Source organism: Lagopus muta, chromosome 12, assembly GCF_023343835.1.
Source record: "Lagopus muta isolate bLagMut1 chromosome 12, bLagMut1 primary, whole genome shotgun sequence".
NCBI classification, from domain to species: domain Eukaryota; kingdom Metazoa; phylum Chordata; class Aves; order Galliformes; family Phasianidae; genus Lagopus; species Lagopus muta.
Window position 1 is genome coordinate 17,527,727 of NC_064444.1, and position 27,932 is coordinate 17,555,658.

At 56.3% G+C, this 27,932-nt stretch overlaps 2 protein-coding genes, 1 long non-coding RNA gene and 1 other non-coding gene across 14 annotated transcripts in view; 2 read left to right on the top strand and 2 right to left on the bottom strand.

Annotated features, from left to right (window-relative positions):
- Window positions 1-324: 324 nt before the first annotated feature.
- On the top strand, window positions 325-397 carry TRNAK-UUU (transfer RNA lysine (anticodon UUU)). The gene has a single exon. It is a non-coding gene; the product is annotated as a tRNA-Lys (tRNA).
- Window positions 398-2,570: 2,173 nt separating this feature from the next.
- Window positions 2,571-27,932, bottom strand: part of LOC125699026 (C-factor-like) — a 31,137-nt gene continuing 5,775 nt past the window's right edge. Inside the window, exons 1-7 of one of the 8 annotated variants that reach the window (XM_048958087.1) lie at window positions 25,416-27,887; window positions 25,088-25,139; window positions 24,740-24,927; window positions 23,925-24,083; window positions 23,635-23,754; window positions 23,200-23,314; window positions 7,351-7,434 (exon numbers count right to left, since the gene is read on the bottom strand). In XM_048958087.1, coding sequence (XP_048814044.1) covers window positions 23,201-23,314; window positions 23,635-23,754; window positions 23,925-24,083; window positions 24,740-24,927; window positions 25,088-25,139; window positions 25,416-25,562 — 780 coding nt within the window. In that variant the 5' untranslated portion in view covers window positions 25,563-27,887 and the 3' untranslated portion in view covers window positions 7,351-7,434; window position 23,200. Of the gene's footprint in view, window positions 2,811-2,941; window positions 3,062-3,242; window positions 3,402-4,292; window positions 4,481-4,640; window positions 4,693-4,968; window positions 7,550-7,869; window positions 7,990-8,259; window positions 8,419-9,059; window positions 9,248-9,407; window positions 9,460-9,734; window positions 10,204-13,790; window positions 14,000-14,319; window positions 14,440-14,610; window positions 14,770-15,425; window positions 15,614-15,773; window positions 15,826-16,099; window positions 16,466-23,199; window positions 23,315-23,634; window positions 23,755-23,924; window positions 24,084-24,739; window positions 24,928-25,087; window positions 25,140-25,415; window positions 27,888-27,932 lie in introns of those variants that run through there. The other 7 variants (XM_048958086.1, XM_048958085.1, XM_048958083.1 and 4 more) reach the window with 7 other exon arrangements.
- LOC125699031 (uncharacterized) overlaps window positions 9,162-27,932 on the top strand; it is a 35,087-nt gene continuing 16,316 nt past the window's right edge. The window contains exons 1-2 of one of the 3 annotated variants that reach the window (XR_007379411.1): window positions 9,162-9,268; window positions 16,458-17,330. This is a non-coding gene — a long non-coding RNA (uncharacterized LOC125699031). Of the gene's footprint in view, window positions 9,269-11,773; window positions 11,873-15,527; window positions 15,635-16,457; window positions 17,331-27,932 lie in introns of those variants that run through there. The other 2 variants (XR_007379409.1, XR_007379410.1) reach the window with 2 other exon arrangements.
- On the bottom strand, window positions 13,791-20,437 carry LOC125699024 (C-factor-like). Of its 2 annotated transcripts, XM_048958076.1 has the most exons (7): window positions 20,251-20,437; window positions 19,923-19,974; window positions 19,575-19,762; window positions 18,774-18,932; window positions 18,384-18,503; window positions 17,949-18,063; window positions 13,791-13,884 (listed from the first exon to the last, which is right to left on the bottom strand). In XM_048958076.1, the coding sequence occupies exons 1-6, from the start codon at window positions 20,395-20,397 to the stop codon at window positions 17,950-17,952; spliced, it is 780 nt and encodes a 259-aa protein (XP_048814033.1). In that variant the 5' UTR covers window positions 20,398-20,437; the 3' UTR covers window positions 13,791-13,884; window position 17,949. The 2 variants fall into 2 exon arrangements, with proteins under 2 accessions (XP_048814033.1, XP_048814032.1); XM_048958075.1 differs by lacking the exon at window positions 13,791-13,884 and having other exon boundaries at window positions 17,855-18,063.

The following is a 27,932-nucleotide window of genomic DNA, read 5'->3' on the forward strand; positions in this document are numbered from 1 at the left end:
GGGTGGCCAAAGCCATTGATGTCTTTGGTCAGTGAGCACAGCATGCCTGCGGCAGGTGACGCCAGTGGCGGACACAGCAGGCTCCCTGCAGAAGCACGGCCGTGCCTTGGGTCGGAAGGGAGGTTGCCGCATCCACAGCGCAGAGCACTGAGCCCGCTGTGATCGCTGCCGGCCCCCTGCTTGGGTTGTGTTCTGCCCGTGTTGCCACAGCTGAGGGCAGGGCTGCAGCTGTGAGTTCGCAGCACCCCCTGGTTGCCCCTGTGGTGGAGGCGATGGGGGGCCTCAGTGGGCCGTCCTGAGCATCTCCCAAAGGCCCAAATGGGAGCCTGGATAGCTCAGTTGGGAGAGCATCAGACTTTTAATCTGAGGGTCCAGGGTTCAAGCCCCTGTTCAGGCGAAGCTTTTATCCTTTACGCGGGACGGAGGGCAGCCGGAGCAACGCTACCCTGCGCCACGCACGCCGCAGCCTGGCCCACGCGCTGCCTCCTCACTGTTTTCCCTCTCGGGCGCTCTGTAGAGGAGGAGCTCGTGGCACACGCTGACAAGCCTCCTGCTGCCCCCTCTCTGCAGCTCTGCAGCTCTTCACCAATGACTCGCCTCCGCTCAAACATCCTGCCAAAACAGGACTGCTCGGCAGGACCTGCTCGCTTCCGTCCTTAGCCGGAACGGAGCTCAGCGCACCGCAGACGTCCCAGGAGTCTGACTGCAGAAGGGCTGGCTCCCTGGACGCGTGTCCATGGCTTGGAACTGGGGGGACTCCGCACCACCATCAAGGCTGGAGAACAACTCAGGGCACTGATGGAGCTGAGCTCCTGAACCTGCTGGGGCAGCCCAAGGTGAGAGCAGGGAGCTGGACGTCTGGTGACTCGGTCTGCTTAGACTGTGTCCCTACCTGGGGGCGTCTCAGTCTCCCCTGGGGCAATCTTATCAGTCTGCACTGTCCTCAGCCACTGATAGTGATTAGAATATCATTATTATCTTAGTTGATCTTCCTGCTGGGATGTCCTTGTTCCTCAATGGCCCCTCCTGGGGTGGCTTCATCTCTGGGAACCACCATGGGCTGTCCATCCAGCAGTGACCCTGTCCATCAGATTGTCCCATGCTTGGCATGGACAAGTCCAGAATTTGAGACAAAGCATTGTCTTCGCCTGCCTCGTTCTGCACCCTTCTCAGTCCTTCTCCTTCACCCCTCAGGAAGGTTTGGTTTTCAACCTGAACATGCATTAGTTGTTACTCTTCATTGTTCTTCACATGGGCTTAATAGACTTATTCCCAGAACCGACTTTCTGGGCAGGGGGAGAAAAGAGGGATGATGAAATTGTCTTTTTCCCTTTCTGTGTCTCAGCTGTGTAAAAGTGGGATGGGTCAGCCTCTTTTCCCAGGTAACAGGGATAGGACAAGAGGTCATGGCCTCCACTTGCACCAGGGGAGGTTCAGGTTGGATATTCCTAAGGCAAACGAGCCATTTTGCCCTCAATTTCCATATCCAGCCCCTTCCCTTCTGACCGTACGATCTCAGACCAGAAGGAAGAACCTGGGCAGCAGCCCACCACGGAAATCCATCCCCTCCCACAGCCATGGCACAGCTCTTGGCCCAGGGCAGAAGCCCTCGTCCACGTTCTACTCCTCATTCTGTTCTCTTTCTGAAGTGGATAGGGATGAAGAAAAATATCAGCCTGCAGCCCAAAGCCTCCCTCTTCCCTTCCCGTGCCCCTGTGGCTCCTTCACCAGCTGAGCCTTGAGTGACTCCCCAGCGGGACCTGTGAGACACCTTGAATTTCTTTCCTGAAAGCTGCTGTGAGCTCTGCACAGCTGTCAGAAGGGGGCACTAAGACGAAGGAAACCGTGTTTCAATGGGCTGCAGGCTTGTGAAGAGCAAAAAGCCCTTCCTCCAAGTGGAGGCCCTCTGGTGCAGCGCAGAGCTCTCCGTGTGCCTTCGGGAATGTGGGAAAAGGCTGATGGAAGGGGTCTGCAAAGGCACTGGCAGAAGATGTCTGTGCTAGCATGGGATCCTCTCTGACCATTAGACCTGTGAGCAGGACACATCCTTGTAAAGCACGGCCAGATTCTTTGAGGTGCAGAGCGGCACCAGATAGCCAGAGACATCCTGAGGCAGCCTCAATAAGGGGAAGACCAAAACACCAGTGGTCATCCGGAGAGGTGAAGAAATGGACTGGAAAAGGAAAGGCAGCTTTAGAAAGCAGGAACTGGCAGCTGCTATTGGCTGTTCCAACAAGAGGAACAGACAGATGAACAGGAAAAATGAAAAATGGTCAGAGAGAATAGAAAATGTCCTTGTCTCCTGGCTGTCCCAAGGGAAAAAGAGGAACTAGTAACAGCCATTGTCTGCTCCCAATGGTGGTGTCATGCACCGTTGATGTCCGACTTGCTTTCTTCCCAAAATGCAGCCCCTCTCTCCAAGGAATCCCTGTGCACAAATGTTTCCACAAGGTCTTCTGACAGGACCCGAATCCCTCATTGGGTAAGAGGCAGCCTGAGCCTGGATCCTGTCATGTAGGCCTCAAAGCATTGGTGAAGACTGTGAAAATTGTACTTGAAACAAGAGCAAGAGGGCGGCTCACATACTGCACATACACTGCAATCATTGTTTACAGTCACAAGTTTGTTAGCACACTGCCACAAGTCAATGTAGCAACAAAGAGATCACTGTCAAAATCCAAGGCTTGGCCAGCACCTCACCAGGCCATAACTTTCCCTTCCCAGTTCAGGAAGGTCCCGCTGTCCTTCTCAGAGAGCTTGGAGAGCACCTTCAGCATCCCTCCTACGCTCTCATCCACTGTCACTCGGGACTGCAGGGGCAGAGGGAGAAAAATGGCTGTGTGCCCAAGGGCCCAGCCGATCCAGGAGCCTTCAATACACAGGGAGCTCCACATTCCCACTATAAGGGATTCTTGCAAACCTTGGCCAGAAACGCTCTTACCTTATCTTCTAATGTGCCTCCTGTGTCTGTTTTGACCCAGCCGGGATGGAGAGCAACACAGAGGATGCCATGGTCCCGGTACCCCATGGACTGGCACCTGGTGAGCATGTTGAGAGCAGCCTGTGGGAGGCAGCACAGGGATCAGGTGGGGATGAGAAGGTGCAGCACAGGGACCCCACAGTGGTCTTCCCATGCAGATGCCCAGTCCCAAAAAGGATCTGTATTGACATGGCCCTTTGTGGTTGAGCCTGGGGCCAGGCGTGGGAGTGTGTTATGAGGGGGAACCAGCAACTGACAGCACCTTGCTGCAACGATATGAGAGCGCTTGTCCGTACTGCCACAGATAGAGGTCCTGAATGGATCCAGCAGTGCTGGACATGTTGATGATGGCTGCCTTGCTGCAGCTCAACCCTGAGCCCGGCTTCTCTTGGGCTGCCTTCTTCAGAAGAGGCAGGAACGCCTGTGGAGAAGGGAGAAGTGAAGGTCTGGATGATGGCAAGGTGAACATGAGGCAGCAGATGGCCTGGAGCCAAAAGGGCTGACTGTGTCCTGAGATGCCTCAGGCACAGCCCTGCTGATGGGCGAGGGGAGAACTCACCTCGAGCACTGGGTTGGGTGCCACAGTGTAAGAAGGACATAGAACTATAACTGAGCACCCAAAGGAGGGCTGTGAGATGGGGAGGGGTCTGAGGGCACTGTGCAAGGAGAGCTGAGGGCACTGGGTCTGCTCAGCACAGAGCAGAGGAGGCTGAGGGGAGGTCTCATGGCAGCTGCAGCCCCTTGTGGCCTACAGCCCCTCATGACCTATGGCATACAACTCCTCACAGGGAGCAGAGGGGCAGAGCTCTTGGGACAGCAACAGGACCCAAAAAACAGCATGGAGCTGCGAAAGGGGAATGTTGGGTAGGGATTAGGGAAAGGTTCTGCACCAGAGGATGGTGGGCATGGCACAGCTCTCCAGGGCAGTGCGCATGGCCCTGAGCTGCTGGAGCTCTGGGAGAGCTGGGGCACTGCTATCGGCCATAGGGTTTGACTTTCAGGTGGAGCCAGGGGTTGGAGCTGATGATTCCCATGGGTCTTCTTCAAATTTGGGATTCTGATAATTCGATAATTCCTTCCACAGCAGCAGTGTTGGCACCAGCCCCACTGGCAGCTGCCTTCCTCTTCCTCCTGATCCAGATTCCAGCTCCTCAGCACCTGATCCACAACTTTTCAGAGCATCTCAGGAGCACCACGCGTGACATCAGCACAAGAGCAGAGCAGGGCTCCGTCCCACGGGCCCCTTACTTTTTCCACTGGGGAAATGCAGAGACACAGAGCAGAATGTTCCCAGGGTAGGTGAGCACATTACCTGGCTGAGCAGCAGAGGTGCAATGGTGTTGGTAGTGAACACATGGAGCATGTCGTCTAGTGTCTCAGTGTCAAGTGAGTTGTTATTTCCGATCCCAGCGTTGTTGATGAGGAGGTTCAGCCCCGAGCCCTTGAGGCGCTCCCCGACGCTGGCTGCGGCCGCCTTGATGCTGGCGGGATCAGTGACTTCTGCAGAGGCGAGGTGGGGAGGTGAGCGCCCGCTGCCCTCGGTGTCTGCCAGCAGGCACAGTGCTGGGACAGAGCCCTGCACCAGGGATGGGGGAGGACGGCGTGCTGGCAGAGCAGGGAGCCCAGGGAGGCAGCCTTGTGCTCCAGCTGTGTCACCTACCGAGCGGGACGATGACCAGGTTGGGGTGCTTGGAGGCCAATTTCTGCAGCTCCTGTAGAAGACAGCTGATGTGAGCCTCGTGTCGCGCTCTGAGCTGCTCAGCCAACACAGCCCTTTGCCTGCAGCCCTGGGGCACACGGTGCCAGGCAGTGGCAGCAGCTCCCTTCTTGATCCCAGGGCACCCCGTGCACACCTCATCCCATGGCCATCACACTCTGCCTCTCGTGTCCCTGGGGCCAGGGCTGCAGCTCCCTGGTGGAGACCCTCCCACATCCCCCCTCCTGCAGCAGCCCTGCTGTCCCCCACCTCAGCTCCAGCCCAGCCTCACCTGCGCTCGCTGTCCCTTGGGGTCCCGGCAGCCTGCAAAGACCCACTCAGGTGGGTTTGGCAATGCCAGCAGGTGCTGGACCAGCCCGAGGCCGATTCCCCGGTTGGCCCCAGTCACCAGAGCGGAGCGGACACGCAGCTCTCCCATGTTGCTTCTCCTGCTTCTGCTCAGCGCACGTTGTTTGCTCAGTGCCCAAATGCTTCTTATAGCTTGCTGAACTTCCACCCCACCCACACAGAGCTGCGCAAACCCTCGGTTCTGTATTCAATATCTCCAGCTCTTTGACCTGTCCAGGGAAAAGCTCCTGGCTGGGAGCCAGCCTTGCAACGGGCAGAAATGACTTTGCTTTTTATGGTAAACTGTTCTGATAAGGTATATGGAAGGTGTGTGCTCCTTCAGGATGTCTGGTCGAGGCCTTTTTGCTGTGCCTTGTGGGATATATGAAGAAAGAGAGAAAGGCATCAAGACTGTGCAGGGACACATCGGACCTAAAAAGGGATAGGGATGTGTTCATGCAAACCCATCCTGGACCATTATAGACCTGAGTGAGGAAATGCGAGAGTGAGATAGCTTGTTCCATCAAGTGTAGCTCATAGAGCATCGTCCTGATCTTGGAAGCAGGGAACGTTATGGAGCAGATCATCCTGAGTGCCATCATATGGCACACAGGGGACCATCAAATGATCAACAATCATCCAGTGTGGTCTTACGGAGGGTGGGTCCTGCCTGACTGAACCCAGTCTTGTTCTGTGACAAGATAACCCGCTTAGTAGACAAAGGAAAGGCTGTGGATGACGGTAGACTGGATTTTAGTAATTTTACACCCTCTCCAATTGCATGACATTCCACAAGGATGGGTGCCACGTCTTGCACCTGGATCACAACAACCCCGTGCGGTGTTATGTGGTCGGGGAAGAGCGGCTGGAAGGTGCCTGGTAGAGAAGAACCTGGATGTGCTGGTTGACAGCTGGCTGAACATGAGGCAGAATGTGCTCAGATGGGCAAGAAGGCCAACGGCTTCCTGACCTGCACTGGAAAGAGTCTGGCCAAAGGACTAAGGAAGTGACTGTCGCATTGCATGTGGCACTGGTGAGACTGCATCTCCAATGCTGGGCTCAGTTTTGGGCCCCTGACTGCCAGAAGGATCTTGAGTTGCCGGAGTGAGTGCAGAGAAGGGCAGTGCAGCAGATGCAGGAGTTATGAGGAGACACAGAGGGCATGGGGCTTGTTTGGTTTGGAGAAGAGGAGACTGAGGTGAGACCTCATAGCTCCCTACAGCTCCCTGAGAGGGTGCAACAGGGAGGAGGTGTCGGTCTCTTTTGTGAGGTGTGGAGCAATAGCACATGAGAGGGAGCAGCTGCCAGTTGTGTCAGAAAGTTCCTGTTGGACGTTAGTTATAATGTCTTCATGGAGAATTTTTCTCAAACAGTGCAACGGCCTGACCAGGAAAGCGGTGGATTCCCCATGCCTGAGATATTAAGGAGAGGTGTGGAGGTGGCTCTTGGGCACACAGTTTAGTGATGGGGTTCTGAAATCAGGTTGGACTTGTGAACTTGAAGGTCTTCTCCAGCAACAGTGATTCCCATATCCCTTATCCTGAGTCCAGCTTCCTCCTTGTCTCTGATTCCTAGGCAGTGAAGGACATAGAGACGCAGGGGCTGTGCTATAGAAATTGATGTGACTGCCAAAGCGGCCTGCATTGGGTGGTGCCACGGGTGCTGGAAGCCTGCATACTGCCATACTGTGTCAGCAAGGTGAGGGGGCAGGGGATGATTTGGTGATGTCTGCCCATGGAGGGTGGATCACGGGACCCTTCACCTGCCCTAGGACACCCATCTCGTACACGGTACTTGAAGTGCAAGCACTCAGATGGCCAGCTCTTGCTTTCTGCAGAGCAAAGCCCCATTTCCCACCTCCACAGCCCTTCTTACTGGAAAATATCTCCCTCTTGCCCAGAAGCACCCAGCAGCCCCTGCCCACCCATGGCTATGGGCAGCATCTTCTTCCTGTTTCCCAGCCTATGCGTGGTGATGCACAGCCCTTCACTCCATCTCTGCCTTACTCCGTGTCCCCAGCCTCCTGTTCCCTCATGGGGAGCCCTTCCTGGACGCATCCTGTGCTCCCACTGCACTCGTGCTTCCCCAGCCCTGGGCAGCCCACCTCATGAAGATGGACAGTGGCCCAAAGCCCTTGACTCCAGAGACGGACATTTCCAGCAGTGACAGCTGTCACTGGAGGGGACATCTGTCAGCGGCTGTGGTTGGGAGCAGTCTGTTCTGATGCTCATGGATGAGAAGTGGGAGCGCATGGGAAAAGGGGCTGCCCTGCATGGGCTGCCAGTGTGCATCAGAACTGTTGTGGTCACAGAGTCAGCAGCCTTGCTGTTGTCAGATATGGTTTTATGGAGGGGGAAGGCAGCAGCAGAGGGGTCAGTGCCAGGATCCAGGCATGAGGCCGGGCCAGCACCTCACCAGGCCACAACGTTCCCTTCCCAGTCCAGGAAGGACCCGCTGTCCTTCTCGGAGAGCTTGGAGAGCACCTTCAGCATCCCTCCTACGCTCGCGTCCACCGTCAGCGGGGCCTGCAGGGCAGAGGGAGAAAGGCAGGCGTGTGTGCCCAAGGGCTGCCCAGGCTGTGCCCTGGAGCCCGGCTGCGGGGAGGCAGCGGCCGGGCTGAGGGGGAAGCAGAGCCCTGGGAGGAGGGTGAGAGCTGGGAAGGCGGGCGGTGGGGCTGCCAGGAGCCGGGGCTGGCGCTGCGCAGGGGTCCCAGGGCAGGGAGAGCTGCCATGGTGCTGACGGAGCAGCCCCCTGAGGGGGTCTTGGTGCAGGGCTCCGGGAGACAGCAGCCTCCGTGGGAGACCAGCACAGGCTGTGGATGGACCCAACGTGGGGAAGCCCCTACCATTTGTCCGCCTGCATTCCCCATGTCTGTCTGCACCCAGCCAGGATGGAAAGCGATGCAGAGGATGCCGTGTTCGCGGTACCCCATGGACTGGCACCTGGTGAGCATGTTGAGAGCAGCCTGTGGGAGACAGCACAGGGATCAGGTGGGGATGAGAAGGTGCAGCATGGGGACATGTGCAGATCCCATGGCCGGGGTTTGCAGATCTGTCCCAGCATGGTCCTCTGCAGTGGGGCTTGGGACCAGTAACAGGAATGTGAAGTGAGAGGAAGCCAGTGACTGACTGAAGCTCTGTCACAGTGGACAGAGGTGCAAGAGACTGACAGAGATGACACTGGAGGGATTATGCAGTCATTTGCTGAGAAGTTTGGGCTCATATCCAACACATACCTTGCTGCACCGGTAAGACACGAAGTGAGCAATGTCCCATAAATACATTTCTTTGATGGAACCCCCAATGCTGGAAATGTTGACGATGGCTGCCTTGCTGCAGCTCATCCCCGAGCCCGTGCTGCCCTGGGCTGCCTTCTTCAGCAGAGGCAGGAACGCCTGTGGGGAAGGGAAGGAGCAGCATGCACAGAGGAGGCTCACTGGAAGAGCGTATTTCCTTCCATATGTGGTGCATCAGAACCAGAGAATCAGAGAGCTGTTGTTATTGGCAGATATCTCTGTAGATCCCCTGGTGCAGCCACCCACACTCAAGCAGAGCCACCCAGAGCCTATTGCCCAAGACCTTGTTCAGGGGCTTCTGGGGATCTCCAGTGAGGGACACCAGACAACATCTGTGATCAGCCCATGGCAAGGCCCAGCCACCCTCCAGAGCTGAACAAAGTCAGAGAGCAAATTCTTGTTCTTCAGGCTCAAATCATGATACTCTGCTCTCTGGCATGGGCTCGCAGACCTGGGCTGTTATCATTTCACAGTAAGAGGCCCTAGGCTCCAAAGTGCCAAGGTCTTCTGCTTGCTGCCTGGTCTCAGTCAAGTCTGAAAAACGTGGAAGCTCTGAGCACAGCCCTCAGACAGCAAGAGACCAGATTGGGAGTTAAAGAACACTGGTCTGGACACAAAGGCAAGGACTCTGAAGGCGGAAAGTAGTGGAGGGTCTGATCAAAATGGCCCCTTCTTTCCTCCGCCAAAGATCTCAGGGATGCAGTACAGGGATGTTCCTGGAGCTGTGGGTGAAAACTCACCTGGCTCAGCAATAGAGGAGCAGTGGTGTTGGTGGTGTACACTTCGGCCATGTCCTTCAGTGTTTCACTGTCAAGCGTGTTCAGCCTTACAATCCCAGCGTTGTTGATGAGGAGGTTCAGCCCCGAGCCCTTGAGGCGCTCCCCGACGCTGGCTGCGGCCGCCTTGATGCTGGCGGGATCGGTGACTTCTGCAGAGGCGAGGTGGGGAGGTGAGCGCCCGCTGCCCTCGGTGTCTGCCAGCAGGCACAGTGCTGGGACAGAGCCCTGCACCAGGGATGGGGGAGGACGGCGTGCTGGCAGAGCAGGGAGCCCAGGGAGGCAGCCTTGTGCTCCAGCTGTGTCACCTACCGAGCGGGACAGGGACCACGTTGGGGTGCTTGGAGGCCAATTTCTGCAGCTCCTGTAGAAGACAGCTGATGTGAGCCTCGTGTCGCACTCTGAGCTGCTCAGCCAACACCAGCCCTTTGCCTGCAGCCCTGGGGCACACGGTGCCAGGCAGTGGCAGCAGCTCCCTTCTTGATCCCAATGAGTTCTGGGCACGGCCATTGCTTGTGTCCTGCCCCAGTTCTGCTGTGCCTGAGGTCCAGGGCTGCAGCTCCCTGGTGGAGACCCTCCCACATCCCCCCTCCTGCAGCAGCCCTGCTGTCCCCCACCTCAGCTCCAGCCCAGCCTCACCTGCGCTCGCTGTCCCTTGGGGTCCCGGCAGCCTGCAAAGACCCACTCAGGTGGGTTTGGCAATGCCAGCAGGTGCTGGACAAAGCCCAGGCCGATTCCCCGGTTGGCCCCAGTCACCAGAGCAGAGCAGACACTCAGCTTTCCCATATTGCTTCTCCTGCTTCTGCTCCAGCTCACGTTGTTTGCTCAGTGCCCAAATGCTTCTTATAGCTTGCTGAACTTCCACCCCATGCACGCAGAGCTTGCGCAAACCCTTGGATCACTGTTTAATCTCTGCAGCTCTGTGAAATGACAGGGACACAGCTCCTGGCTGGGAGCCAGCCTTACAGAGGCCAGAAATGGCTTTGCTTTTTAAGGCAAATTGCTGGTTAGGAGTTTGGAAGGTGAGTTTGTATGTGGTGAAATAGCGCCTGGTCCAGGCCCTTTTTCGTGTCCCACACAGGAGATGGAGAGAGAGAGGCAGCCATAAAGAACGTGCAGAAACACAAACGTAAAATGTGGCCTTGAAACGTTTGCAGGGATGTGTTCATGTGAACCCAACTTAATTATGCAGACGGGTGAAGGCACGTGAGAAGGCACGTGCATCGAGTGTGCTTCATGGAGCACCTTGATAACTGGAAACTAAGGCAAATGGGGAAGCCAGGAACACAAATACGCCATGGCCCAGAATGGAGAAAGCAACCATACAGAGCATGACATGAGGCATGCCTTGCTGTGGCACTGCTTGGTGGGCCAGTGAGAAAGCAGGGGTGCCATTTTCACCAGGCTCTATTGCAGGGTCTGTAGTGCAAGGATCCTCATGGTTCTCAGCAGGTGTGGCAATGACACTGCCAAATGTTGAAAGAGACTTTACATCTCTTGGGAGGACCTTGAGGTAATCAAGAATGCAAGTAGTGTTCACCTCTCTGCTCCTACTTGGCAGCTGGGACCTGGAAAGAAGGAGCAGAATGGGTCAGGTAAGTGACTGGCTGCGTGGATGGTGTCTCGATCATGGCTTTGGATTGTGTGATCCTCGAGAGGGCTTTGAGAGTCGTGGTATGTGGGCAGCAGGTGGAACAGAACTGAGAATGTTGCAGACAACATGGGCCACCCCGCTTAGGATCCAAATTACGGGCACTGATCATCAGGTAGGACCCCAGATTGGTGATGAAAATAATATTCTGCTCCCTGCCCCTGAGAATTTAGATCCTGGCACCCACAGAGTAAAATGGCCCTGGAAGGTGCAGGTAGGACCCAAGTGGTGTGGCCTACTTGCACCTTCGGGGAGACTGTTGGAGATGGGAGGCTCAGCATCCCTCCAGTAACAGGTACATGGCCTACTGATATTGTGGTCAGCACTTCTATTTTCATTGCTAAAGGGACCCCCATCGTGTCCCTGTGGCAGATCAGGACACCTCCTTTGGTGCCTGATATCGTTACGCACCGCAGACATCCGGCCAGAAGGTGTGGTACAGGCGGCCAGGACGTGCCTAAGCACAAAGGAAGTGTTGACCCCGGATAGGAATACGGCCTGTATCTCACCCTGGAGAGCAGACCTTCCCCTCCTGGTACCTCTGAAACATCTGTATGACTCCCCGTGAGTCTGTGAGCCTTCAGGACCACCGGAAGGAACAAAATGCCATCAAAGTGTTCCAGTGTTGCTGTCAGATCACGTACAGCACCCGGTGATGGTCTGCATGGGACTGATGGAACATAGGACAGACCTGCACCTCAGGACCTCATGCCTCCAGTCACATCATCGAGCACTGGCCCATAAAAGAATATCAACATTCACCAATCGTCACACATCTTGAATTTTACCAACATGCGTCGCGATGCAAATTGTATAGGCGTCGCAGTATATCGGATCTCTGTATTAGGAAAAGCTCACCCTTTAGTCAACCTGATCATCTGTTCACGCCGTGAAGGGGTGGAGTGTATGGGAACTGCTGAATCATGGCCTGAACGTCTGATTGATCACCTGGGTGAGCCATGAGCCAGCCAGAGGAGCACAGCTGAAGGCAATTCTCCAGTGCTGCAGGAAGGGGTGGAGCCAGGCTGCAGCCCTCCTAGACCTATTTAAGAGCTGGCTACCAGTGGGGAAGGAACTCATTTGGAGATCTGCTCTGCCTGTGATTCTTATGTGAGCCCATGGTATGGTGAGTGTCCTTTTCTGCTCTAGTATAATAATTACATAGTCCAAGCTCTGGAATATATTGTATTGTCTGTATATTCATTGATTGTACACATAGTATGTGGGTAGCAGGTGGAACAGAACTGAGCAGGAGGAGCTGAGGGGTTCTGGGAAGCAAGCTGTGTGGATGGATTGCCCCGTATTTAAGCTGCATTTGATGGGGGTGGGGGAGGAGTTGTATGCAATGGAGAAGGCCCAGGAAATGCTGTCATTGTAGAAAAATAATGGGGAAAAATCCTCAGGTTCTTCTTACAGGATCTTGCGAGCGCTCTTCCTAGAAGGTAATGTTGCCAATAGCCTGTCTGAAGTGCCTTTACACCCCTAAAGCATGCAGCCTTGGTGATAAGCAGAAGCTGGAAGCCATGGTGCAATTAGAAAAGTGCAACCCAGCTGTGGTCACAGATGAGGTATAATTCACGTGGCTGGAGCGCAGCCACTGAGGGCTGCAAGCTTTTCAGAAGAGATGGGCAGGGAGAGACGGGTGGGGGAATTGCCCTGTGTGTTAGTGGGTTGGTAGCGTGTGAAGAGCTGCCTCTGAGGAGCAGCCACCATCAGGTTGTGAGCTGGTGGGTGACAAACAGGGACCAGGCAATAAAGGACAGCTAGCGGTCAGGGTCTGCTACAAATTGACTGAGAGGGGCGATGTGGTGGAGGATTTCAAGCACCCAGACATCTGCTGGGAAAGCAACAGGGCAGGATGCAAAAAATCCCAAAGAGGCCTGGAGTGTGTTGAGGGTGCCTTCCTGGCCTGGGTATTCGGCAGAGCAGTCCTAAAAGAACCCTTCTGGGACGTGGTTGTCTCCAAGCCAGAGGAGCTCATTCAGGAGCGGCAGATGGGAGGTGCTCTGGGCTGTAGTGGCCATGCTTCCTGGGAGAGTGTGTGATGTAGAGGAGGACGGGCCTCGCAGAAAGCAAAGTCAGGACCCCGAGCGTCATGAGAGCGAAGTTTGGGCTGTGTGAAGAATTACTGGGTGAGATCCGCTGGGATTATGACCTTACTGGCAAAGGAGCGGAGGAAAACCGGCCAGTCTTCAGGACGAGTTTGCAGAGAGCACAAGAGCTCTGTGTCCCCTGTGCAGGAAAACAAGCAGAGGAGGCAGGAAGCCAGCAGGATGGGGCAAGGACCTGCTGATCAGACTGAGAGAAAAGAAGGACGTGTATGGACCACGGAAACGGGACACGTTGCCTGAGAAAAATACAGGGATGCTGCCTGGACATGCAGTGTTGAGCACTCAGAATACAAGTGAGGGCCGTGCCCTTGTTTTCTTTAGACCTTTTTTCCACCCACTGCCCACCTCCACAGGCTTTCTGGCTGAAAAATGTTCCCCTTTGCCCCACATGCACCCAGCAGCGCGCAGGGCTTTTTGGTGGCGTTGGGCAGCCTGTCACAGGAGACCTCTGATGCCACCGTGGACTGGGAAAGGAGCTGAGTGCCGAGGTGATGCCAGCTCAGCCGCCCCTTGTTACCTCTGTCTGCCAATGGACTGAGCAGCAGCGTCTTGCCATTGTCTGCTCCATTTGTGGCTGTGCAGTGCCCTGTAAACCAACTCCATCTCACTCTATGACCCCAAACCGCTGGCTGCATTGGGAAAACTTCATGGAGAGATTCTGCACACCCGATTCACCCTTGATGTTCCCAGCCCCAGGCACTGCAACACCTCGGAGATGGGTGGTGGCCCCAGTCACTTTCCCTCCTGCAGGGAACATTTCCAGCAATGAGAGCTGACACTTATTGAGATACTTGAAAGTGACAGTGCTTGGGAGCAGAGGGTGCTGCTGCACAAAATTGAGGAGTGGAACACCCATGGGAAGTGGCTGCCCTCCATGGGCTATAAGCATGGAGCAGAGGCTGTTGGAGATAGAGATGGAGACAAGAGCATTGCTGTTGTCAGATATGGTTTTACTGAGGACTTAGCAGAGATCAGGCAGCAGCAGAGGGGCCACTGCCAGGATCCAGGCACGAGGCCGGGCCAGCACCTCACCAGGGCACAACGTTCCCTTCCCAGTCCAGGAAGGACCCGCTGTCCTTCTCGGAGAGCTTGGAGAGCACCTTCAGCATCCCTGCTGCGCTCGCGTCCACCGTCAGCGGGGGCTGCAGGGCAGAGGGAGAAACGCAGGCGTGTGTGCCCAAGGGCTGCCCAGGCTGTGCCCTGGAGCCCGGCTGCGGGAAGGCAGCGGCCGGGCTGAGGGGGAAGCAGAGCCCTGGGAGGAGGGTGAGAGCTGGGAAGGCGGGCGGTGGGGCTGCCAGGAGCCGGGGCTGGCGCTGCGCAGGGGTCCCAGGGCAGGGAGAGCTGCCATGGTGCTGACGGAGCAGCCCCCTGAGGGGGTCTTGGTGCAGGGCTCCGGGAGGCAGCAGCCTCCGTGGGAGACCAGCACAGGCTGTGGATGGACCCAACGTGGGGAAGCTCGTACCTTGTCTCCTCCTGCTTTTCCCATGTCTGTCTGCACCCAGCCAGGATGGAAAGCAAGGCAGAGGATGCCGTGTTCGCGGTACCCCATGGACTGGCACCTGGTGAGCATGTTGAGAGCAGCCTGTGGGAGACAGCACAGGGATCAGGTGGGAACAGGGGCAATGTGCTGTGAGAGAGGTGTAGGGACTGTCAGGAGCTCCGCCACTGCAGAGAGATGCAGACACTTTCAGAGATGATATACTCAAGGGGTCCTGAGGTCATTAACAGGGGGGAAAATGATCATAGCACATACCTTGCTGCAGCGGTAACTGACAAATTGTGCAACTTCCATTAAAATGACTTGGTCGATTGAACCCACAATGCTGGAAATGTTGACGATGGCTGCTTTGCTGCAGCTCATCCCTGAACCTGGGCTCCCCTGGGCTGCCTTCTTCAGCAGTGGCAGGAACGCCTGTGGGGAGGGGAAGGAGAAGCATGCAGACGGGAGGCTCACTGGGTGAGCACTCTTCCTTCCTTAGCAGGTTATATCAGAGCAACAGAATCAGAGAACAATTGTTGTTTGCAGATATTTCTGTAGATCATTTGGTGCAACCTCCCCTACCCAAGCAGAGTCACCAAGAGCCCATTGCCCAAGACCACGTCCAGGTGACTTTTGAGCATCTCCAAGGAGGGACATTGGGCAGTCCCAGCAATCAGCCGGTGTCAGCAATCAGCCACCCATCAGTGCTCAGAAGAAAGGCAGAGTGCAAGTTCTTGTTCTCCTGGCTCAGATCATGATACTCTGCTCTTTGGCATGGCCTGTACCTCTGCACTCTTCTCTTATCTTGTGGCCCCAGGCTCCAGAGTGCCAAATGCTTCAGCCTGCCTCCTGGTCCCAACCGGAATGGGCATCTTGTGCTCAGCCCATTCTGCACTGATTTGAACACCTACTCCTGAGAGCAAGGGATCTGAGTGGGACCAGAAATGTGCAGGACCTGACACCAGGGCAGGAACTCAGCAGGGAGAGAGTAGAGGAGGGCTCTGTCCCACGGGCCCCATCCTTCCTGCATTGAGGACGCGAGGGATGCAGTACAGGGACGTTCCTGGTGCTGTGGGTGAGCACATTACCTGGCTGAGCAGCAGAGGTGCAATGGTGTTGGTCATGTACACCTCGGCCATGTCCTTCAGTGTTTCATTGTCAAGCTTGTTCGGCCTTAGGATCCCAGCGTTGTTGATGAGGAGGTTCAGCCCCGAGCCCTTGAGGCGCTCCCCGACGCTGGCTGCGGCCGCCTTGATGCTGGCGGGATCGGTGACTTCTGCAGAGGCGAGGTGGGGAGGTGAGCGCCCGCTGCCCTCGGTGTCTGCCAGCAGGCACAGTGCTGGGACAGAGCCCTGCACCAGGGATGGGGGAGGACGGCGTGCTGGCAGAGCAGGGAGCCCAGGGAGGCAGCCTTGTGCTCCAGCTGTGTCACCTACCGAGCGGGACAGTGACCAGGTTGGGGTGCTTGGAGGCCAATTTCTGCAGCTCCTGTAGAAGACAGCTGATGTGAGCCTCGTGTCGCACTCTGAGCTGCTCAGCCAACACAGCCCTTTGCCTGCAGCCCTGGGGCACACGGTGCCAGGCAGTGGCAGCAGCTCCCTTCTTGATCCCAATGAGTTCTGGGCACGGCCATTGCTTGCATCCCACCCCAGTTCTGCTGTGCCTGAGGTCCAGGGCTGCAGCTCCCTGGTGGAGACCCTCCCACATCCCCCCTCCTGCAGCAGCCCTGCTGTCCCCCACCTCAGCTCCAGCCCAGCCTCACCTGCGCTCGCTGTCCCTTGGGGTCGCGACAAGTTGCAAAGACCCACTCAGGTGGGTTTGGCAATGCCAGCAGGTGCTGGACCAGCCCGAGGCCGATTCCCCGGTTGGCCCCAGTCACCAGAACGGAGCGGACACGCAGCTCTCCCATGTTGCTTCTCCTGCTTCTGCTCCTGCTCACGTTTATTCAGCACCCTAATGCTTCTTATAGCTTGCTGAACTTCCACCCCACCCACACAGGGCTTGCGCATACTGTTGGCCGTGGGACAATTTATCACGTTCTTTGAACAGTCCTGGATGAAGCTGCCAGCTGGGAGCCAGCCTATCCAAGTGACAAATGGCTCTTTGCATTTTAATTATAGTCTGGCTGTCTGGTGATGCCTGACCCCCGAAATCAGAAGCCAGCAGCAGCCGTGGCCAGGAGAAGCCTTGCTGTGTGCGGACAGTGGAAGCAGCAAGTGGGAAGGAGTCACGATGCCCCGTGGGTCTGCAGGACTTCCACTGAGCTGCTGCTCCTGCATCTCAAGCCAGATGGGTGTAGCAGATCGTAGCCATGCATCAACCAGTCTGAGGTGATCTCGTTCCCCTTTCCCTGTCTGTTGCAGTCAGATTGTTGCTCAGATGGCCACAAGTTGGTGTTTTCTGCTTTCCTTTCTTGCAAGCAAATGGCCCAGCACTGGTATTTGTGTTGGTGGAGTCATGCTATGTTGAGAGAGTTGTCAAATGTTGGAATGGGCTGACCAGGAAAGCAGTGGATTCCCCATCACTGAGTTATGAAGGAGATGTGTGAATGGGACACTTGGGGACGCAGTTTAGTGATGGGATTTGGTAAATCAGGCTGGACTTGTGAACTTGAGGGTCAAAACCTTCCATACCCTGAGTCCAAACTCCGTCCTGGTTGGTCAACTCAGCTCTCTGCCCACCCTGGGCCACAGTGGTCATTCAGGTCCTTGTCCCCTTCAGCAGACACACGCGATGGTGGAGCAGAGCGTGCAGGACGTCGCTGTGGCTCTGGGCAGCCTGGAGAAGGAGACAGCCGTCCTCAAGGGACCTCTGGCACGTTCCTCCACTGGGAAGGCAACTGCTTGCCCAGGGGACACCAGCTGTGCCCCCATGTCACCAGCACCCACCCAGGGACATAGGCAGCACTCCGCAGTGCATGGGAATTGCTGAATCATGCCTGAACCTCTGATTGATCACCTGAGGCGAGCAATGAGTCACTGCTGGGAGCACAGGTGGGGAAGGTTTTCTTTCTGGAGATCCCTGCTTTGACGTTTTACAGTGAGCCCGGGACAAGGTGATGGACTCTATCTATTCTTTCTTTTGTGTAATAACCTGCTTAGTCGAACTCTCTGATATTTCATAGTGATGACATTAGTACACTCATTAATTGTACACCCATTCCCAACCCCGGCATGCAGCACCTTGCTCCCCAACTCTGCCTGCAGTGACTGCTCTCTGCTTTGTTTCCCTGACTGCCTGGGCCCTTATGAGGTGGCCGTGTTGGTCAGAGCCTGGCCCTTCCCGCCTGGGCTGCCCACGGCCTTGAAGACAGAGTCTGGTCCCAATTCCATTCACTCCCTGAAGGGGCATTTCCAGCAGTGACATCTGTCACTTGTGGGGCCAGCTGGCAGTGGCTGTGGCTGGGAGCAGAGGATACTGATGCACAAAGATGAGGAATGGAACACACCTGGCACGTGGCTGCTCTCCATGGAGTTCCATCGAGCCTGTTGTGTTCACAGACAGTCAGCAGCCTTGCTGTTGTCAGATATGGTTTTACTGAGGACTTAGCAGAGATCAGGCTGCAGCAGAGGGGCCACTGCCAGGATCCAGGCACGAGGCCGGGCCAGCACCTCACCAGGCCACAACGTTCCCTTCCCAGTCCAGGAAGGACCCGCTGTCCTTCTCGGAGAGCTTGGAGAGCACCTTCAGCATCCCTCCTACGCTTGCATCCACTGTCAGCGGGGCCTGCAGGGCAGAGGGAGAAACGCAGGCGTGTGTGCCCAAGGGCTGCCCAGGCTGTGCCCTGGAGCCGGGCTGCGGGAAGGCAGCGGCCGGGCTGAGGGGGAAGCAGAGCCCTGGGAGGAGGGTGAGAGCTGGGAAGGCGGGCGGTGGGGCTGCCAGGAGCCGGGGCTGGCGCTGCGCAGGGGTCCCAGGGCAGGGAGAGCTGCCATGGTGCTGACGGAGCAGCCCCCTGAGGGGGTCTTGGTGCAGGGCTCTGGGAGACAGCAGCCTCCGTGGGAGACCAGCACAGGCTGTGGATGGACCCAACGTGGGGAAGCTCCTACCGTGTGTCCACTTGAGTTCCCCATGTCTGTCTGCACCCAGCCAGGATGGAAAGCAAGGCAGAGGATGCCGTGTTCGCGGTACCCCATGGACTGGCACCTGGTGAGCATGTTGAGAGCAGCCTGTGGGAGACAGCACAGGGATCAGGTGGGGATGAGAAGGTGCAGCCTGGGGACATGTGCAGATCCCATGGCCGGGGTTTGCAGATCTGTCCCAGCATGGTCCTCTGCAGTGGGGTTTGGGACCAGTAACAGGAATGTGAAGTGAGAGGAAGCCAGTGACTGACTGAAGCTCTGTCACAGTGGACAGAGCTGCAAGAGACTGACAGAGATGACACTGGAGGGATTATGCAGTCATTTGCTGAGAAGTTTGGGCTCATATCCAACACATACCTTGCTGCACCGGTAAGACACGCAGTTTGTAATGTCCCATGAAAACATTTCTTTGATGGAACCCCCAATGCTGGAAATGTTGACGATGGCTGCCTTGCTGCAGCTCATCCCCGAGCCCGTGCTGCCCTGGGCTGCCTTCTTCAGCAGAGGCAGGAACGCCTGTGGGGAAGGGAAGGAGCAGCATGCACAGAGGAGGCTCACTGGAAGAGCGTATTTCCTTCCATATGTGGTGCATCAGAACCAGAGAATCAGAGAGCTGTTGTTATTGGCAGATATCTCTGTAGATCCCCTGGTGCAGCCACCCACACTCAAGCAGAGCCACCCAGAGCCTATTGCCCAAGACCTTGTTCAGGGGCTTCTGGGGATCTCCAGTGAGGGACACCGGACAACATCTGTGATCAGCCCATGGCAAGGCCCAGCCACCCTCCAGAGCTGAACAAAGTCAGAGAGCAAATTCTTGTTCTTCAGGCTCAAATCATGATACTCTGCTCTCTGGCATGGGCTCGCAGACCTGGGCTGTTATCATTTCACAGTAAGAGGCCCTAGGCTCCAAAGTGCCAAGGTCTTCTGCTTGCTGCCTGGTCTCAGTCAAGTCTGAAAAACGTGGAAGCTCTGAGCACAGCCCTCAGACAGCAAGAGACCAGATTGGGAGTTAAAGAACACTGGTCTGGACACAAAGGCAAGGACTCTGAAGGCGGAAAGTAGTGGAAGAGTAGATCCCAATGGCCCCTTCTTTCCTCCGTGAAAGATCTCAGGGATGCAGTACAGGGATGTTCCTGGCGCTGTGGGTGAGCACATTACCTGGCTGAGCAGCAGAGGTGCAATGGTGTTGGTGGTGTACACCTCGGCCATGTCCTTCAGTGTTTCATTGTCAATTGAATGTATCTTTGCAATCCCAGCGTTGTTGATGAGGAGGTTCAGCCCCGAGCCCTTGAGGCGCTCCCCGACGCTGGCTGCGGCCGCCTTGATGCTGGCGGGATCGGTGACTTCTGCAGAGGCGAGGTGGGGAGGTGAGCGCCCGCTGCCCTCGGTGTCTGCCAGCAGGCACAGTGCTGGGACAGAGCCCTGCACCAGGGATGGGGGAGGACGGCGTGCTGGCAGAGCAGGGAGCCCAGGGAGGCAGCCTTGTGCTCCAGCTGTGTCACCTACCGAGCGGGACGATGACCAGGTTGGGGTGCTTGGAGGCCAATTTCTGCAGCTCCTGTAGAAGACAGCTGATGTGAGCCTCGTGTCGCACTCTGAGCTGCTCAGCCAACACAGCCCTTTGCCTGCAGCCCTGGGGCACACGGTGCCAGGCAGTGGCAGCAGCTCCCTTCTTGATCCCAGGGCACCCCGTGCACACCTCATCCCATGGCCATCACACTCTGCCTCTCGTGTCCCTGGGGCCGGGGCTGCAGCTCCCTGGTGGAGACCCTCCCACATCCCCCCTCCTGCAGCAGCCCTGCTGTCCCCCACCTCAGCTCCAGCCCAGCCTCACCTGCGCTCGCTGTCCCTTGGGGTCGCGACAAGTTGCAAAGACCCACTCAGGTGGGTTTGGCAATGCCAGCAGGTGCCGGACCAGCCCGAGGCCGATTCCCCGGTTGGCCCCAGTCACCAGAACGGAGCGGACACGCAGCTCTCCCATGTTGCTTCTCCTGCTTCTCCTATTCCATATGTTGTTTGCTCAGTGCCCAAATGCTTCTTATAGCTTGCTGAACTTCCACCCCACCCACATTGGGCTTGTACAGACCTGTTCTTCTCTGTTTAATCTCTGCAGCTCTGTGAAATGACAGGGACACAGCTCCTGGCTGGGAGCCAGCCTTACAGAGGCCAGAAATGGCTTTGCTTTTTAAGGCAAATTGCTGGTTAGGAGTTTGGAAGGTGAGTTTGTATGTGGTGAAATAGCGCCTGGTCCAGGCCCTTTTTCCTGTCCCACACAGGAGATGGAGAGAGAGAGGCAGCCATAAAGAACGTGCAGAAACACAAACGTAAAATGTGGCCTTGAAACGTGCAGGGATGTGTTCATGTGAACCCAACTTAATTATGCAGACGGGTGAAGGCACGTGAGAAGGCACGTGCATCAAGTGTGCTTCATGGAGCACCTTGATAACTGGAAACTAAGGCAAATGGGGCAGCCAGGAACACAAATACGCCATGGCCCAGAATGGAGAAAGCAACCATACAGAGCATGACATGAGGCATGCCTTGCTGTGGCACTGCTTGGTGGGCCAGTGAGAAAGCAGGGGTGCCATTTTCACCAGGCTCTATTGCAGGGTCTGTAGTGCAAGGATCCTCGTGGTTCTCAGCAGGTGTGGCAATGACACTGCCAAATGTTGAAAGAGACTTTACATCTCTTGGGAGGACCTTGAGGTAATCAAGAATGCATGTAGAGTTCACCTCTCTGCTCCTACTTGGCAGCTGGGACCTGGAAAGAAGGAGCAGAATGGGTCAGGTAAGTGACTGGCTGCGTGGATGGTGTCTCGATCATGGCTTTGGATTGTGTGATCCTCGAGAGGGCTTTGAGAGTCGTGGTATGTGGGCAGCAGGTGGAACAGAACTGAGCAGGAGGAGCTGAGGGAAGCAAGCTGTGTGGATGGATTGCCCCGTATTTAAACTGCATTTGATGGGGGTAGGGGAGGGAGTTGTATGCAATGGAGAAGGCCCAGGAAATGCTGTCATTATAGAAAAATAATGGGGAAAAATCCTCAGGTTCTTCTTAAAGGATCTTGCGAGCGCTCTTCCTAGAAGGTAATGTTGCCCATAGCCTGTCTGAAGTGCCTTTACACCCCTAAAGCATGCAGCCTTGGTGATAAGCAGGAGAAGCTGGAAGCCATGGTGCAATTAGAGAAGTGCAACCCAGCTGTGGTCACAGATGAGGTATAATTCACGTGGCTGGAGCGCAGCCACTGAGGGCTGCAAGTTTTTGAGAAGAGATGGGCAGGGAGAGACGGGTGGGGGAATTGCCCTGTGTGTTAGTGGGTTGGTAGCGTGTGAAGAGCTGCCTCTGAGGAGCAGCCACCATCAGGTTGTGAGCTGGTGGGTGTCAAACAGGGACCAGGCAATAAAGGACAGCTAGCGGTCAGGGTCTGCTACAAATTGACTGAGAGGGGCAATGTGGTGGAGGATTTCAAGCACCCAGACATCTGCTGGGAAAGCAACAGGGCAGGATGCAAAAAATCCCAAAGAGGCCTGGAGTGTGTTGAGGGTGCCTTCCTGGCCTGGGTATTCGGCAGAGCAGTCCTAAAAGAACCCTTCTGGGACGTGGTTGTCTCCAAGCCAGAGGAGCTCATTCAGGAGCGGCAGATGGGAGGTGCTCTGGGCTGTAGTGGCCATGCTTCCTGGGAGAGTGTGTGATGTAGAGGAGGACGGGCCTCGCAGAAAGCAAAGTCAGGACCCCGAGCGTCATGAGAGCGAAGTTTGGGCTGTGTAAAGAATTACTGGGTGAGATCCGCTGGGATTATGACCTTACTGGCAAAGGAGCGGAGGAAAACCGGCCAGTCTTCAGGACGAGTTTGCAGAGAGCACAAGAGCTCTGTGTCCCCTGTGCAGGAAAACAAGCAGAGGAGGCAGGAAGCCAGCAGGATGGGGCAAGGACCTGCTGATCAGACTGAGAGAAAAGAAGGACGTGTATGGACCACGGAAACGGGACACGTTGCCTGAGAAAAATACAGGGATGCTGCCTGGACATGCAGTGTTGAGCACTCAGAATACAAGTGAGGGCCGTGCCCTTGTTTTCTTTAGACCTTTTTTCCACCCACTGCCCACCTCCACAGGCTTTCTGGCTGAAAAATGTTCCCCTTTGCCCCACATGCACCCAGCAGCGCGCAGGGCTTTTTGGTGGCGTTGGGCAGCCTGTCACAGGAGACCTCTGATGCCACCGTGGACTGGGAAAGGAGCTGAGTGCCGAGGTGATGCCAGCTCAGCCGCCCCTTGTTACCTCTGTCTGCCAATGGACTGAGCAGCAGCGTCTTGCCATTGTCTGCTCCATTTGTGGCTGTGCAGTGCCCTGTAAACCAACTCCATCTCACTCTATGACCCCAAACCGCTGGCTGCATTGGGAAAACTTCATGGAGAGATTCTGCACACCCGATTCACCCTTGATGTTCCCAGCCCCAGGCACTGCAACACCTCGGAGATGGGTGGTGGCCCCAGTCACTTTCCCTCCTGCAGGGAACATTTCCAGCAATGAGAGCTGACACTTATTGAGATACTTGAAAGTGACAGTGCTTGGGAGCAGAGGGTGCTGCTGCACAAAATTGAGGAGTGGAACACCCATGGGAAGTGGCTGCCCTCCATGGGCTATAAGCATGGAGCAGAGGCTGTTGGAGATAGAGATGGAGACAAGAGCATTGCTGTTGTCAGATATGGTTTTACTGAGGACTTAGCAGAGATCAGGCAGCAGCAGAGGGGCCACTGCCAGGATCCAGGCACGAGGCCGGGCCAGCACCTCACCAGGGCACAACGTTCCCTTCCCAGTCCAGGAAGGACCCGCTGTCCTTCTCGGAGAGCTTGGAGAGCACCTTCAGCATCCCTGCTGCGCTCGCGTCCACCGTCACGGGGGGCTGCAGGGCAGAGGGAGAAACGCAGGCGTGTGTGCCCAAGGGCTGCCCAGGCTGTGCCCTGGAGCCCGGCTGCGGGAAGGCAGCGGCCGGGCTGAGGGGGAAGCAGAGCCCTGGGAGGAGGGTGAGAGCTGGGAAGGCGGGCGGTGGGGCTGCCAGGAGCCGGGGCTGGCGCTGCGCAGGGGTCCCAGGGCAGGGAGAGCTGCCATGGTGCTGACGGAGCAGCCCCCTGAGGGGGTCTTGGTGCAGGGCTCCGGGAGACAGCAGCCTCCGTGGGAGACCAGCACAGTCTGTGGATGGACCCAACGTGGGGAAGCTCGTACCATGTGTCCTCCTGCTTTTCCCATGTCCGTTTGCACCCATCCAGGATTGAAAGTGACACAGAGGATGCCGTTTTCGCGGTACCCCATGGACTGGCACCTGGTGAGCATGTTGAGAGCAGCCTGTGGAGACAGCACAGGGATCAGGTGGGAACTGGGGCAATGTGCTGTGAGAGAGGTGTAGGGACTGTGAGGAGCTCAGCCACAGCCGAGAGATGCAGACACTTTCAGAGATGATATACTCAAGGGGTCCTGAGGTCATTAACAGAGGGGAAAATGATCATGGCACATACCTTGCTGCAGCGGTAACTGACAGCTTGCACACCTTCCCATAAGTAGAGTTCTTTGATTGAACCCGAACAGCTGGAAATGTTGATGATGGCTGCCTTGCTGCAGCTCATCCCTGAGCCTGGGCTCCCCTGGGCTGCCTTCTTCAGCAGTGGAAGGAACGCCTGTGGGGAGGGGAAGGAGAAGCATGCAGACAGGAGGCTCACTGGGTGAGCACTCTTCCTTCCTTAGCAGGTTATATCAGAGCAACAGAATCAGAGAACAATTGTTGTTTGCAGATATCTCTGTAGATCATTTGGTGCAACCTCCCCTACCCAAGCAGAGTCACCAAGAGCCCATTGCCCAAGACCATGTCCGGGTGACTTCTGAGCATCTCCAAGGAGGGACATTGGACAGTCCCAGCAATCAGCCGGTGTCAGCAATCAGCCACCCATCAGTGCTCAGAAGAAAGGCAGAGTGCAAGTTCTTGTTCTCCTGGCTCAGATCATGATACTCTGCTCTTTGGCATGGCCTGTACGTCTGCACTCTTCTCTTATCTTGTGGCCCCAGGCTCCAGAGTGCCAAATGCTTCAGCCTGCCTCCTGGTCCCAACCGGAATGGGCATCTTGTGCTCAGCCCATTCTGCACTGATTTGAACACCTACTCCTGAGAGCAAGGGATCTGAGTGGGACCTGAAATGTGCAGGACCTGACACCAGGGCAGGAACTCAGCAGGGAGAGAGTAGAGAAGGGCTCTGTCCCACGGGCCCCATCCTTCCTGCATTGAGGACGTGAGGGATGCAGTACAGGGACGTTCCTGGAGCTATGGGTGAGCACATTACCTGGCAGAGCAGCAGAGGTGCAGTGGTGTTGGTCATGTACACCTCGGCCATGTCCTTCAGTGTTTCATTGTCAAGCGTGTTTGCCCTTACGATCCCAGCGTTGTTGATGAGGAGGTTCAGCCCCGAGCCCTTGAGGCGCTCCCCGACGCTGGCTGCGGCCGCCTTGATGCTGGCGGGATCGGTGACTTCTGCAGAGGCGAGGTGGGGAGGTGAGCGCCCGCTGCCCTCGGTGTCTGCCAGCAGGCACAGTGCTGGGACAGAGCCCTGCACCAGGGATGGGGGAGGACGGCGTGCTGGCAGAGCAGGGAGCCCAGGGAGGCAGCCTTGTGCTCCAGCTGTGTCACCTACCGAGCGGGATGATGACCAGGTTGGGGTGCTTGGAGGCCAATTTCTGCAGCTCCTGTAGAAGACAGCTGATGTGAGCCTCGTGTCGCACTCTGAGCTGCTCAGCCAACACAGCCCTTTGCCTGCAGCCCTGGGGCACACGGTGCCAGGCAGTGGCAGCAGCTCCCTTCTTGATCCCAGGGCACCCCGTGCACACCTCATCCCATGGCCATCACACTCTGCCTCTCGTGTCCCTGGGGCCAGGGCTGCAGCTCCCTGGTGGAGACCCTCCCACATCCCCCCTCCTGCAGCAGCCCTGCTGTCCCCCACCTCAGCTCCAGCCCAGCCTCACCTGCGCTCGCTGTCCCTTGGGGTCCCGGCAGCCTGCAAAGACCCACTCAGGTGGGTTTGACAATGCCAGCAGGTGCTGGACCAGCCCGAGGCCGATTCCCCGGTTGGCCCCAGTCACCAGAACGGAGCGGACACTCAGCTCTCCCATGTTGCTTCTCCTGCTTCTGCTCAGCGCACGTTGTTTGCTCAGTGCCCAAATGCTTCTTATGGCTTGCTGGACCCCGCCCACACAGAGCTGCGCAAACCCTCGGTTCTGGGTACAATCTCAGCTGGTCTGTACTGTCCAGGGAACAGCTCCTGGCTGGGATCTAACCTTACTAAAGGACAAAAGTCTGTTTGTATTTTAAGGACAATTTGGCTGTCTGGTGATGCCTGACCCCCGGAATCAGAAGCCAGCAGCAGCCGTGGCCAGGAGAAGCTTTGCTGTGTGCCGACAGTGGAAGCAGCAAGTGGGAAGGAGACACGATGCCCTGTGGGTCTGCAGGACTTCCACTGAGCTGCTGCTCCTGCATCTCAAGCCAGATGGGTGTAGCAGATCGCAGCCATGCATCAACCAGTCTGAGGTGATCTCTTCCCCTTTCCCTGTCTGTCGCAGTCAGATTGTTGCTCAGATGGCCACAAGTTGGTGTTCTCTGCTCTCCTTTCTTCCAAGCAAATGCCCCATGTCCAGTGTTTCCATTGGCAGAGTTGTTCTTTGCAGCACTGAGTCCAAAGGCAGGGGCACAGGCTGACGGGCTGATGAGCAGTGCTGTAGTCACTGAACAGTGCAGGTATATTGGCTTCTCCCATTGCGTTGTCTTGGTGGTAGAGTCCAGCAGAGCATCTTCCCCCCACCCGGGCTGCCAGAACTGCTCCAAAGCCCTGCTGTGCCCAGGAGTGTGCAAACGAATGCACTGCGCTTTCGCAGATTTGCCTTCCATGGTTTTCCACAGTGTGATAGAAAAGTTCAGCGTGCCTCAGAACCAGATAAAGCCAAAACCAGCTCTTTTATCTCTCCTGTTTCTGCTGTGTCATGTTGGTTTTGAACCTTTCCATTGTTTTGGAGCTGTAATGGTAGACTGTTGACTTTGCTCAGGGGCCTCACACTGGTTTATAAAATCCTAAACAAGCATTCTTTTAGCAGGGGTCATAGTCCAGCCTGGCATGAACACACCTAGAAGAGAACAGTCAGCCTTGCTGGGGTGGCAGTGGAGTCTTGTCACAAGCTGCTGTCCCCAAGGCTCAGCTGTAGAGGGGTGGAACGTTCTTGCACGGTCTGAGCTTTAAGATGAACAGAAGCAGTATTTTCCAGTGTGGTGAAAGGCCATTGGTGTATCCTGTCCCACAGGCCCTCTGACAGCCGTATGTCACATAGAGAAGCTTTCTGTCAGGAGTTGGGGCATGACTGCACCTTCCAAACTCTCTGTGGCTGAAAGCTCAGTGTTCACACCCATCTAGATATGTGCACAAAGGGCAATTGCAAAGTCACTACAGAAAGCTTGGGGAATATCCCTTTGTTTGTCAGGCTGAGGAGCAGGGGCATGGCACAGTCGACTCCATTATGATCACTCCGCTGTGAAAGCAGTAGTAAAGGTGCTGCTTTTCATCAAGGCTATTGGCTTTACGATGCCAATCTCTGTCCAGCTCCAGCTCTTCTGCGCCTGGGGCCCAGATGGGGAGGATGCTGACGTGCTTCGTGCCTTTTCTGCTTCAGTCTTTATGAGAAAGACCAGTTGTTCTGAGGGTACCCAGACCCCTGAGTTGTAAGGGGGAGACAGGGAGTGAGACGCAGCCCTTGGGCTCAGTGGGAAACTGGAAGTGACCTCAAACTTGTTTTGAAGATTCGTAAGTCTGTGTGGCCTATGAGATACAGCCAACAGAGACGGTGCAAGTGCTCACCAAGGCAGTCTGCAATTTGCCAGCAGTGCTGCATGACTGGGGAGGTGCCAGCTGAGTGCAAGGTAGCACCTGTGATGAAGCCACCCCAGGAGGGGCCATTGAGGAACAAGGACATCCCAGCAGGAAGATCAACTAAGATAATAATGATATTCTAATCACTATCAGTGGCTGAGGACAGTGCAGACTGATAAGATTGCCCCAGGGGAGACTGAGACGCCCCCAGGTAGGGACACAGTCTAAGCAGACCGAGTCACCAGACGTCCAGCTCCCTGCTCTCACCTTGGGCTGCCCCAGCAGGTTCAGGAGCTCAGCTCCATCAGTGCCCTGAGTTGTTCTCCAGCCTTGATGGTGGTGCGGAGTCCCCCCAGTTCCAAGCCATGGACACGCGTCCAGGGAGCCAGCCCTTCTGCAGTCAGACTCCTGGGACGTCTGCGGTGCGCTGAGCTCCGTTCCGGCTAAGGACGGAAGCGAGCAGGTCCTGCCGAGCAGTCCTGTTTTGGCAGGATGTTTGAGCGGAGGCGAGTCATTGGTGAAGAGCTGCAGAGCTGCAGAGAGGGGGCAGCAGGAGGCTTGTCAGCGTGTGCCACGAGCTCCTCCTCTACAGAGCGCCCGAGGGGGAAAACAGTGAGGAGGCAGCGCG

Excerpts from the sequence above, each read along its gene's own strand:
- LOC125699024 (XM_048958076.1), bottom strand. The coding sequence starts at position 20,397 with ATGGGAGAGCTGCGTGTCCGCTCCGTTCTGGTGACTGGGGCCAACCGG. Across the intron at positions 18,504-18,773 it reads TGTCTTACCGGTGCAGCAAG|GCTGCTCTCAACATGCTCAC; the intron begins GTATGTGTTGGA and ends TGTCTCCCACAG. Across the intron at positions 18,064-18,383 it reads GGAACTCAAGTGGACACACG|GCCCCGCTGACAGTGGATGC; the intron begins GTAGGAGCTTCC and ends TCTGCCCTGCAG.